The sequence below is a fragment of the Adelges cooleyi genome, unplaced genomic scaffold (genome assembly GCF_023614345.1).
Source record: "Adelges cooleyi isolate 19-005CV unplaced genomic scaffold, UGA_ACOO_1.1 ACOO_flye_CR_arks_rails_tigmint_CR_PRNA_118, whole genome shotgun sequence".
In the NCBI taxonomy this organism is placed as follows: domain Eukaryota; kingdom Metazoa; phylum Arthropoda; class Insecta; order Hemiptera; family Adelgidae; genus Adelges; species Adelges cooleyi.
In genome coordinates this window covers 613,009-626,319 of record NW_026095771.1, presented here as the reverse complement: position 1 = coordinate 626,319, position 13,311 = coordinate 613,009, and the positions used below count along the sequence as shown (strand labels likewise).

Here is a 13,311-nt window from a genome sequence, read left to right as displayed (position 1 = left end):
TTCGTTATATGAGTGATAGGCGATAAGACAAATGAACTTCAAAGTATTTTAATTTACACATGTTTTAGGAATATAAATTTAACTATTCTCAAGCTAAACAAATTATACCGATTATCCAAATTTCCAGTCTAAATTTTGTTTTATCTATAAATTAATACAATGTTGTTTTCAATTAACGTTATAAAAGTAGGTAGCTTTACACGTTTTGTAACTGTAGTTTTATTTTTTAGATTGCATTAAAAAAATAATTGAAAAAATCCGGAATTTTATCTATTATACACTTAAATATCCGGTTATTCGGATATTTCGGATATCCGGATTTAAGTCCTATTCCTAATTTACATTTTAGTAGCTTGTCTCATTTTTAGGGCGTTAAAAGAATCACCTGGAATACCTAGGTATTGAGTTAAGAAAAGCCAATAAAAAGTTAATTAAAATAATTTTAAGACTTTAAATTTTATTTCATTTTTCTTCGACTAAATTGTAATTGGGTGTTGGGACCCCTGGGTGGTGACCGTTATGTGGTTATTATAAGATAGGTTGGTAATCGTGATTTAACGTTTTTAACGAGTGATAATTGGTTCTCTATTATCGTTATTCATTCGGATAATTCTTTCTTTAAAGTTTCAACCGTCGAATTTCGAAATTCGTTGAATATTCAAACATAACAATTAATGAATATTTTTACATTACGTTGAAACAAATCCATCGCAATAAACGTCATTAACATACTATACTATCACAGAATCGCAGTATAGTTCATAACAGCTATTTTATGTTCGGGTCTTATCAATAATATTGCAAACAGTGTTTTTAAATAATTTAGAATACGATGTTTATAATTTTATAACACATATTATATTCTACTTTGCACGATGTGACGTTTCCCCTTAATATCCTTCGTCGTCATGGTGCCATCCAGAACAAGAAGTGAGTTCTCAATAAAAAATATTAGTAAAATATTATAACCCTTACATTATGTTTTTAACGTCGACGGTTAGTGGCTGATTTTACACAATATAAACTGGACACTAGCCTGTGTGGGCCTCTCGCAAATTGGGTTTTCTAATCAAATTTCTTTTAGAAAAAATCCAGCCGGATACACCCAATATGATTGTTAGACCTAATAAAGTGAAAAATATGTATTAAAAATAACTATTTCGCAAACAAAACAATCGAATACTGGCAAACGATCCACTGTAATAATTCCAGGAACGATACGTTTTACTGTGAATGAGTTTTTAATAAGTAGACGACATTTCTTTTTCTTTTTAAATAATATGAATATAAAATTATATGTAAAAATCAAAAAACCCTATAAAATGGTGTATCCTACTGATTCGTTTTATTTATTATGAATAAAATCTATAAAAGTAGTAAAATAGCAAAGTAATAAAGGTGTTCTCACAAGCACTGTGATAGACAGCTTTTTGTCCTGTTCAATCATTATAACATCCAAATAGATCCTTAACAATATTTATTATGTTATCATCAATAAGCATTCTTAGCAGTTAGCAGCATTCAGGTATGATAATAAATATAATGTCTTCGGTAGTAGGCAAAAGAAAACATTATTAAGGCACCAGTGAATATTATTACTATTAAGTATTTTAGTGTTAACGTTAACATTTTATTTTAAAACTCTTATATATTTGTTATCTTAAAGGTTTTTACCTTTATATAACAATTACACAAATGAAATATTGTGCCCTACCCTGTGTATAATATTGTGGACTCGGCCTTTTCCCATTAAATCCACCACCGTCATTCGATAGTCTAGCAAATTAATTAAATTTATTACAAATTAAATAATATAGTTTGTTGTTGCTTTTTTTTTAAGGTCAACCTACGCGTAAAGACGTGATGGTCAAACTCGGACACAAACATAATAAAGCGTGCATGTTTTGCGGAAGGAAAGAAAATAGCGAACAGCTTTATGGCTTCTTGTATCAGCTCAACGACAATATAGTTGTTCATTATTTTTGCGTTGTAAGTACCCATGTGGTCACATTGCGTAGGTGATCGTTATAAAAAATTCAAAACTGTAATTTTTAGCTCCTTTCGTCGAAAGCCATACAAAGAGGTGGAGCTAATGATGAAGGAACGTGGAGTTTTCTAGGTAATGACATCACACGTGAACTCCAACGAGCATCAAAAGTGGTATATTATATTTGAGTTTTAACAGATATTATCGTTATAATCATTTTACGCGTTCAACACAGAAATGCGTTTATTGTTACACGGCCGGAGCGAATATATCTTGTTGTTCTCTTGATTGCGACAAAGAGTTTCATCTACCTTGTGGAATGGAAAACGGCTCTATGCATCAATTTTTAAGTTCACACAGGTGAGTGTTGTCGTTTATGTATTAAAGATGGACTAATGCTGGTTACAAGTGAAATTTATTTTCAGATCGTTTTGTTCGCAACACAAAATAACGCAAACAGTTGACCTACAAGCCTTGCAAGACTCTGCCGAAGTTCAATGTGCAATTTGTAAAGACTATGTAAAAGCAACGGCTGAATCGTCGTCCATATGGGCTCCTTGTTGTCAACGCAACTCGTGGTTTCACCGAAAATGCATTCAACAGTTGGCATTAAGTGCTGGCTACTTTTTCAAATGTCCGTTATGCAATAATGTCAAAAAGTTCAAAGCTAGCATGTTGTCTCTCGGAATATACATACCGAGGAGGTAAATTAAAATATAAACTAATCCTAAAAGTAGGTAATAACTATTGTGATAAATATAACGATACAATCATTTCCCTTCCGGCTATGCATTTATGTATTCATACATAAATCTTATGTAATTCATCTAAAAAAAATGTTCTCTTTTTAATATTAACAAACTTAGATATTTTTTTATTTTCATTTATTATTTAAGATATTTAACTATGTTTGTTTGCAGTGGATCGAATAACATCCGATAGAATATGTAGTCCATGCTACTACATAGATAGTCTATTAGACAAAATAATATTTTCGATATTGTTTTTTTTTAAATTAAAAGTATATAGAGACCAACAACAATTTTTTTTTTACTTTTAAGACCCATAATTAAAAATTGTTTTTTCAAATGAAATATAAAGTTTAAACTATTTATGAGGTATGGCCTTTTAAAATATTCATTTCAAATTAAATAACCTAATGAAGATTTGAGTTAAAATTAAAAAAAAGGAGTATTCAGTATTTGTGTATGTAGTTTTGTTATGTTAAAAAAAAAATAGTTTTGCTTAAGATAAATAAAATCATTTAATTTGGATTTTATAATGTTAAGAAGTGTAGAAATTTCTTTTACAGTTTTAATTTGGCTGAGCATTTATTTTTTTTTAACTTTTAGTACTATTTTTTTTGTTGTTTAATTTCAAACTTAAAAACATTGAGGTATGCTTATTTGAAATAGCTTTTAGTAAAAAAAAATAACTTAAATAATTCTTTTATTTCCTCGAGAAAAGTAATTTCTTATCAAATTAAAAAAAAATCACAATAAAGACAACTGTTACATAAACAATATGATCACACGTTTTGAGTTTTCATAGTATTTTAAATGTTTAATACATGTACTGTATGACACTGTATTTGCACAGTACTTACTGTTTTATCTCTTGTATATGTTTCAAAACAATTATTCCATTGTAATTATCTAAAAAAAAAATACAATCACAGGGACGCTTCGTGGGAAAGGGTGCCGAACGCTTACAATGAATTGTTGGAACGCCATTCCGAATGTGACGCCGAAATTTGTTTGTGTAGACGCGCTCAAAAAAGAAAATTCCAACAAGATTCGTGAGTATAAAATATAATATTTCCACTTGCTTTCAGTTTTAGAATTGTTGTACTATTTTTTTTTTTAGCGGACCGTGGCAATTAAAATTATGTTATACATGTGGCTCGAGTGGGACTCATCGGGCTTGCAGTATGATTAAACCCGGAGAACAACGGTGGTATTGTGGGCAATGTCAATCCATTACCGGTGAGAAGATTTATTATTTACTAGATACTATATGTTTTTTTTATTATTGTAATTTTTCAGCAGGCCCTTCGCGGCCAAAGCTAAGACGTTTAAACAACATAGCGGTGTCAACAAACAGTAATGCGGACATTGCTCGAGGTGACGATGAGACATCCACTAGAGAACTGGGCAAGATTTCTTGTTCTATGTGGCATGAAGAACGACATAAAGAAGACGGGATACATAACTTGGACAGTAGAAATCGTTGTGATGATGCTGAAAAAGTAAAGTGTTACATATATTTTTATGACAATTGCTTTTATCGCTTAAGACAAACAACATGAATGTTAACGTTATTTGCTGTTATTTTTTTCCAGGATTGGCCATGTAGAATACGCACTACGCTTTCAATGTATTTCAAACGATTTCGAAATTTTCTACGTACGGAGAGAGTTGATTTTTAGGAGCATGCTTGAACGTTAACATTGCTTGAACGACAACTTATCGTTTGGTTTTTTATGTTGTACAAACAAAGAAAATATACTTAATAAACAGTTTAATACTTGCTATTTGGCTAATAATGTAATGATACCGATAACGATGTTCGGATGGTTCTAGTTAATATGAATAATTCAACTGACAAAATCAATACTACTATTAATACGTACATAGAATATAACGCTAGTAGTGATAGTTTGTTTTAAACCTTCTATACCATACATATTGCACACAATTAGAAGGGAAAAAAATCAGTATTGTTTAATTTTAATATATATATATATATATATAATATAGGTATTTGACAAATATTTGATCATAGAAATAATGTATTTTGACCGTTACAAATCTTGTGTATATACACACCGATACGTAAAATTATATGTTTAAGTTCATCGAGTAGTATTTTCTCATTATTATTTACCTTAATTGAAATGGCTGTCTGATATTTACTTCCTTTTTGTCTTATCTTTGATAGGTTTATTCTAATTACCTATTTAGGTACTTTTTACCTTTGTACTTTTTTCCTTGTGTATTTTAATATTTAAAGTTATCTAATACATACTTATTACATGTACATTTAGCACTGTCATTTATGTTCTTGTATATATAACTGGGTCATTTGAACCGTTAAATAAATTAACACATTAACATGTGTTGATTTTAAAACAGGTAAAAATTTCCCATCTATATTACTATTATAGATTATGTATTGTGTTGTTTAATTATTTTTGTATCATATTTTATTAGTTTGTCGAGTAAATAATTTATTAATTTCAGACGTCTGGTTATTTCGGTCGTTAAAAAATTGCAATCCACCCATCACCTCCTGGTCAAATGCCTCTGATATCGGACAACAGGTCTACGAGTAACAGTACTCTAAGGATTCAATGGTTTCAAAAAATATATATATATACTTTGCCCGTTGATTTTAGAAAAGATAGCTATGTAGTGACTGAGAGTGAGTGTATTGTGATAAATTAATTAATAATTGATATGTTATATTATAATAAACTTCTATCTAAATGGAGGATCAACCGAGATAGTTCGCAAAATTGTATTCTGTCTAACTTACGAATTTTAGCAATTTATTTATCTATTTATACTAGATTTATTTGCTCGTTTAATGGAATTATATTTAACGTTGCCTAAAATTATATTACGATGCTTTTACATTTCTAGGCCCAAGCTCTCAATTGTATTCAAAAACTATTTACCAAATGAACAAATTGTTTCACAAGTATACCAAATTAAAATTTTAACGACAAAAAAATTGTTTAAATGTATAAAAAAAACCCATACCTATTGTTTTCATGCAAAATTTACACTCTAAAAAAAATTAAGTAATTTCTTTAACTTTTAAAAATAGGTAATTAACGATTCGGTTTTTTTTGTAATAGGTATGGATTTCAATCTTGAAGATGACAACGGAGAAGTTACTATCGTTATAGTTATTAAAACAATTTTTTTTTTTAATTCTACTCTCGAAAATAGCGAGAAACTAATACAAAAATTATTTATGGTGTTGTATTTTGTTAAATTTATTATGAATTGCTCTCTATAAATGTTTATTTCAGAGTAATTTACGTATTGTTTAAAAAAAATTGTATGATATAAATTGTATAAATTAGTCTCAAAAAAAAAAATCAAACCGTTAATATAATTTTTTTGTGTTGAAAAATACATTTTTTTTTTTTAAAAATTCTTTGGAATAAAGAAAAAAAGTAGGAAAATTATCCAATAACTTTTTTCCTCTGTATTGTTATCTACCATCAAAAGAATTGATTAGTTGACATTTTTGATAAATTTAAAGCTAAGAAACCATATCTTTTAATGTAGTTTTATAATAATAATAATTTTTTTTTCTTGAAAAAATGAATTCATTTAAATTAACTCTCTGAAAAACCATTTTCTCAGCGGCTGTTCTTTTATTCTTATATCTATACATTTATAGTTCTAGTATATTCTTTTGTTTGTTTCCGCTGAAAAAATGGCCGCCGTCTTTATTTACATTCTGATTTCATTTATTCCGTTGTAGTATTAGCGAAGAGGTGCTGCAAACATATTTCTTTTGAGGTTGTATTAACTTAACTATTAAGTAATACAGTTTTATAAAAAAAAAACAAGTACTATTGATATGTTTTGATTGACTCGTAACAATGACCAATGTTAGTCAGCATTCTTTAAACAATGAACCGTGGTTTCATATTTCCCTTATACTGGTAACACTGGGTCGTGCGACCATAAGTTTTCTAACCCCTTATCTGTTCAGACATGTGACGTCACCGAGTGTCAAGACAAACAGCTGGATAAGATAAGACGTTAGTAATAGTAGGACGTACTCTATGGGGCCGAATTTTGGATAATATATCCATTAACCCTTAAATAGTGACGTGGATTTTTGTAACATGAATTTAACTGTGGTTGTACTTTATGTTTTTGTGTAAAATGAAACAGATTTGTACACTTGAGATTCCATAACTTACTACTATTTTACTATAAAAAAAGGATAGGTAAAGAATATGAGTTCTTAAGTTTAATGTAGTAAAAATATTTTTAATTTTATTACATATTTTTTTTTTTAATATTAAAATGGTTATAACAAAATTAATTTTACATAAATTATCTTAAAACTTTTACAGAACTCACCTATATGGACATTTAGCTGTTTCAATATATATTTATTTATAAAAAAAAGTTTAAATTTAAAAATAAAAACAAACAATTGACAAAAATACTCTAATTTTGTCTGTATAATAAAAAATGTTTTTTTTATAAAAACACGTGTTTTTTTTAAAAGTGAGTATATATATTGAGTATATTATATTAAAATGACTATTATATAGTAATTCATCTAGAAGATTATGATGGGAAAATGTTTGTCTTTTTTTGAAACCATTCTTTCATCCAAAATCTTTTTTTCTTTCTTCAAATGCTGGAAATATTGCGATAGCAACGAGAACATCTTCTCCATTTTAATTTAAAAAAAAAAAGTATTTGCCGTTAAAAAAACTACTGGAATACAATAAGCTTAATTAGCACAACTAAACATCACAGTACACAAGTCACAAACCAATAAAAAAATACTATAAAACAATTGAGGACTGTCAGTTTTCAATAACCGTTGACTGTGTGTGTATGTATTTCCCTCATACTGGTAACACTGGGTCGTGCGACCTCAAGTATCGAACCCCTGATCTGTTCAGACATGTGACGTCACCAAGTGTCAAGACAAGCAGCTGGATAAGACGTTAGTAATAGTAAGACGTACTCTATGGGGCCAAATTTTGGATAATTTTTCCATTAAAAACAATTTTTGATAATAACAAAAAAAATATCGCATAAACCTTCGATTGGATTAAGTGAGAGAGCGTGCCTACTCTCTCACCGTAAATTTTATCTTAGATATTATTTAATTTTTTTAATAGTCATTATGGAAGAGATAAGTCCGATTTTCCTTTTTAAATTAATATACAAAACTTTACCCGCATTACTGGGCACTCTTAGTGTTGCAGCAATATATGTAAATAGTAGATTCGATGTTCGGATTAATTTTCAATACACCGAGAATTTTGGATTCAACTTCCAACTCAGCATCAGTACCGTTCAAATTCGATATGGCATTACGTAAAACTTCTTTCCATTAAACTTTTTATAATGTACCAAAAGTACTAAAGACTTGATAAAAAAAACTCATGTTATTTATAGCTTCAGCTTCAGTTACTTATAGGTATGCAAGTACCACGAAAAATATATGAGAGACGAAACGGAGGCTGTGAGTATTATTTTGTTTTAATATTTAAATATCAGTAGATTACAAACTGTTATTGACATACATGAATATTACAAACATTTCATTGGCAAATTGCCCGATAAAGAATTTATTCTCAACAATATTTTGATCAATAACACTTGTAAACCCCATTAACGTTGGTTCTGAGACCTTGGCAAGCAAAGAAAAAAAACAAATTCCAACAGTAAAAATAGGGCAAACATGTAAAAAATACATGAGACGCTTATTAGAACAATGGGCCTAATTTTATAATTTGGTTTTTTTTCAGGAGACAAACATATATTTTTCTAGGTTAATTTTTATAAAATGTTAATTTTTTAATTTTAAGTTAGCCAAAGAAATCTTTTAAAAGTTGTAAAATTGGGCCTTTGTTATAATCAAACTTTTAAAATTGAAAGTTAAAATGATTTAATATGAAAAAAACACTTGTTTTGTATACGAAATGTAACATTTGATTTTAATATAGTGAACAATATAGTATTAACAAGCTTAAAAAAACTTTCACATAGAAAGCAATTTTAACTTTGATTAATACATTTAAAAGTACAAATTTTGACTTTGTAAGACTGCATTAATCACAGTTGTTCTTTGGTTTATAAAATAACACTTACCTAATAGAAAGGCCCCTTTCCTAGTAAAATAAAATTGTATTTTCTTATTGCAGTATGTTCCGATATGTATACTGGGCCAATGTTCTACCATAATACCAAATAAAAAAAAAATGTATAAAAAAAAGGCATTTTGTAGAAAAAGTCGTATTAGGCAAGTTGTTCAAATAAGTGTATCTAATAGATTGATTAGTTTAACAATTATCCTATGGTATAATATATGATATATCTACTAATATATATTCATTATTTTTATTTTTATTGTTTTACTATTAATAAAAACGGTTTAATCAATTTATATTTCAATTTTGATGTTTTTATATTTTATATTGAATAAAAAAAAATATTTTTTTAAATCACCAAATATTTATAGTAAATAGAGAAGAACTTTATCTGTGATTAAGCGTTGTTAAATTTTCAACAGTTTAAACCACTAATTTTAAATAATATATTGGGGAACATTATCTAAACTACAATAAAAAGATTTTTTTAAACGAAAAAATATTAAAACTTTTTTTTTTTTTTTGTTAATGCAAGAGCTGTATTATTAAATTAAGGTCTTCTACTTATAATATTGATTCAACGCCTCTTTTATATCATGTTAGCGTGGAAGACACCATATTAAAGTATGTCCATATATTCTATAGACGTATAATTGTATTATGATATGTTGGCACTTGGCAAGTATTTCGATTAGATAAGTTGCACAAAGTATACGAATAACTTCTGAGGTTATTACTTATTACAAGTGCTCAAAAACAGAAGATATACAGAATTTAATTTGTAAAGAAGTTTGGTTACAGTAGTTGAACAAGTTAAAATATTATCTTTGTAATATTACTAATTGACTATATTAACTATATATTTTCTAAACATATAATATTGATTATTATGCATTCGTTATATATTACATGTATGTCAATTACAATATCAATGATTGTGTTGGGATTTATAATAAAATCGTAATTTCTTTTACTACAGTCGGCAGCTTAAATGCTGATCATTTTGACGACCGTTACAGTCTAAAAGTTGTAGAGGTCAGAATGGAAACATTGATTAATAAATGGGAAATCTATGATTTTTGGCCATTTTTTCAGTGGCTGTTCTTTCATTCTTATATATATATATAAAAGAATGAATATAAGACTATACATATATAGTTAGTATTTTATATACTTTTGTGTCTTTCCGCTGAAAAAATGGCGGCTGTCTTTATTTACATTTTGATTTCATTTATTCCGTGGTAGTAATAGCGAAGAGGTAGCCGGTATCCTTTAAACAGTGCACCGTGATTTTATATTTCCCTCATACTGGTAACACTGGATCGTGCGACCATAAGTTTCGAACCACTAATTTGTTCAGACATGTGACGTCACCAAGTGTCCAAGACAAAAAGCTGGATAAGACGTTAGTAATAGTAGGGCGTACTCTATGGGGCTGAATTTTGGATAATTTTTAGATTAAAAACAATTTTTGATAAAAAAATAAAATATCGCATAAACCTTCGATTGGACTAATTGCCATGGTTAAAAGTTAAAATTAAGAAAGTATTAAACGAGGCTCGCTCTCTCTTCGTAAATTTTATCTTAGATATTATTTGTTTTCTTTAATAGTCATTATGGTCGCGATAAGTCCGATTTTCCTTTTTAAATTAATATACAAAACTTTACCCGCAATACTGGGCACTTATAGTGGTGCAGCAATATATGTATATAATAGATTCGATGTTCGGTTTACTTTTCAATACACCGAGCATTTTGGATTCAACTTCCAACTCAGCATCAGTGACCGCTGAACAGCAAAATGATAATATTATGTAAAACTGTTTTCCAATTAACTTTTTATAGTATACCAAAAGTACCTACTAAAGACTTGATTAAAAAAACTCTTGTTATTTATAGTTTCAGTTACGTCTAGGTGTGCAAGTACCGCGAAAAATATATGTGAGACGAAACAGAGGATGTGAGTATTATTTTGTTTTAATTTTTAAATATCAGTAGATTACAAACTGTTATTGACATACATGAATATTACAAACATTTCATTGGCAAATTGCCCGATAAAGAATTTATTCTCAACAATATTTTGATCAATAACACTTGTAAACTCCATTAACGTTGGTTCTGAGACCATCGTAAGCAAAGAAAAAAAAACAAATTCCATCAGTAAAAATAGCGCAAACATGTAAATAATACATGAGACGCTTATTAGAACAAAGGGCCTAATTTTATATTTCGGTTTTTTTTCCAGGAGACACAAAAAAACTATTTTTTTTAGGTTAATTTTTATAAAATGTTAATTTTTAATTTCAAGTTAGCCTGAGAAATCTTTTAAAAGTGGTAAAATTGGGCCTTTGTTATAATCAAACTTTTAAATCAAAGTTTTTAATTGAAAGTTATATTTATTTAACATGGAAATAACATGATCGGTCACATAGAAAGCAATATTAACTTTGATACTATTAATACATTTAAAAGTACAAAGTTTGACTTTCTAAGACTGTATTAATCAGTGGCGTACATTAAATTTTGCTCTGAGAGGGTTGTAAAAAAATAATACTACCTAACAAGATGTTCCAAAATTATAAACAACTTTTTTTCCACCAAAAAATAATTATTAATTAATTGATTTGCATTTTGCTGGAATATTTTTCGGAAAAAAACTCGATAGTTCGATTTCAAGAAATAGCGAATGTTCTGGACTAATAGTTCCGAAAATATTTTAATTCTGCTTAGGTCCCCACCTTTTCCTAATTTATAAGTACAAAATTACATTTTATATTTTTATCTTTGATAAAATTGTAAATTCCAAATTGAATCTTTCAAAAAATAATTTTGATTTTGATTTATACATTTTGTTTATTTTATCTATTATCTTTAATAATATATATTAATTAATGAAAATGTATTTCCACAATAGTTATTATTGTGTTATCAGTAAATAAAAAATTAAAAAAACTGTTATCAGTTATGTGTACATCTTCTCAAACAGTTCACAGTAAAATAACTAGGTGAGTATATAAAATAAAATGATTGTAAATTCGTATTTTTAATATCAGAAAAGGTATGCGTTTAATAGTTTACAAAAGTCAAAACTGTACAAAACACTAAACACTTAATAATTAAAATATAATTATTAAATGTATTATATTTTTTTACTTAAGTTCTAAATTACTTCAGAGAAGTAACATTGTAACAATTATACAATAAACACTTAAAATATATCACTTATTCACATTTTTTTTTTTTTGACTCTGGTGGGGTTTGAACCCGAACCCCCCCCCCCGTAAGTACGCCACTGGTATTAATTACAGACCACAGCATTTCTTTGGTTTATAAAATAACACTTAATAGATAGGCCTTTTTTCTAGTGAAATAAAATTGTGTTTTCTTAATGCAGTATGTTCCTTGGGTATGTAAAACGCATTTTTTAGAAAAAGTCGTATTGGGCAAATCTTTCGAATAAGTGTATCAAATAGATTGATTTTAATAATAGTTTAACAAATATCATATGGTCTACTAATATGTCTAATATATCTACTAATATGTATTCATTCTTTTTGTTTAGAAATGGCATACAATGATTCTGAGAACAGGTACCTGCAATTGTTTCCAACAAAATTTTATTGTTTTACTATCAATAAAAACTGTTTTATAATTTATTATTTTAATTATGATGTTTTTATTTATATTGAATAAAAAAAAAATTTGCCAAATTTTTTCGGACAGGTTAAGATTATGTTTTATTTAATTTCATGAATATTGGTTAATAAATCCTTTGTTTAAAAGGGGAAAAAAGATTTGTTTTATTAAAAATATACGTATGTATTAAAAAGCACTTCATCTTTGCTTGGAAAAAATTTTTAATTTTTATATTAAATAATTAGATTCAAAGTATTTATTTAGTATACTGTATTTATATTTTTATAATGTTATTATTTAGAAATGCATTAGTATATAGATGTAGTTTTTGACAGTTTTTTGAGATACATGGATATAATTTCTATTCAAAGTCATGAATATTGACCAAAAAAAAAAAATAGTCATGACTTTACAATGATAGTCAAACAGCAGTTTTGTTATTAATAAACTAAAAAAAGGCGGTAAATCTTGCACTGATACACAAATACCTATAGGTATACAATATTATGTTTAGCGTAAAAGGAGATTTTCATCTCGATGTCTCTCAGTAATGATGAGAAGCCCTCTCAATGATTTTCCAGTTAGAAGCATATGTGTTCTAACTTCTAGAACTGAATGGGGAGCATCAAATACATTTTTATTTGCCGTTTCAGTTAATATTTTATTGGAATGCATTTTTATGTAATTATTTGTTTGAACTATACTACAGATAAAACGTCTAGATGCGTATCAAATAAAAAGGTTTGAAATATATTACACGCATTACATATAAAATAATATAACAGTATAAGAAAACATAATAATAGAATATATTATTTGC

At 27.7% G+C, this 13,311-nt stretch overlaps 1 protein-coding gene across 1 annotated transcript; it reads left to right on the top strand.

Moving 5' to 3' along the window:
• The first annotated feature begins 846 nt into the window (after positions 1-846).
• Positions 847-4,342, top strand: LOC126847702 (PHD finger protein 7-like). Its single transcript, XM_050588080.1, has 9 exons — positions 847-930; positions 1,841-1,989; positions 2,056-2,160; positions 2,223-2,347; positions 2,413-2,691; positions 3,666-3,785; positions 3,854-3,972; positions 4,033-4,206; positions 4,329-4,342. Exons 1-9 carry the CDS (start codon positions 909-911, stop codon positions 4,340-4,342), a joined length of 1,107 nt encoding a protein of 368 aa, XP_050444037.1. The 5' UTR covers positions 847-908.
• The last annotated feature ends 8,969 nt before the right edge of the window (positions 4,343-13,311 follow it).

Coding starts and splice junctions, on each gene's coding strand:
- LOC126847702 (XM_050588080.1), top strand. CDS start 909: ATGGTGCCATCCAGAACAAGAA. Junction 1,990..2,055: donor TTGTTCATTATTTTTGCGTT/GTAAGTACCCAT, acceptor TGTAATTTTTAG/CTCCTTTCGTCGAAAGCCAT. Junction 2,161..2,222: donor TCCAACGAGCATCAAAAGTG/GTATATTATATT, acceptor CGTTCAACACAG/AAATGCGTTTATTGTTACAC.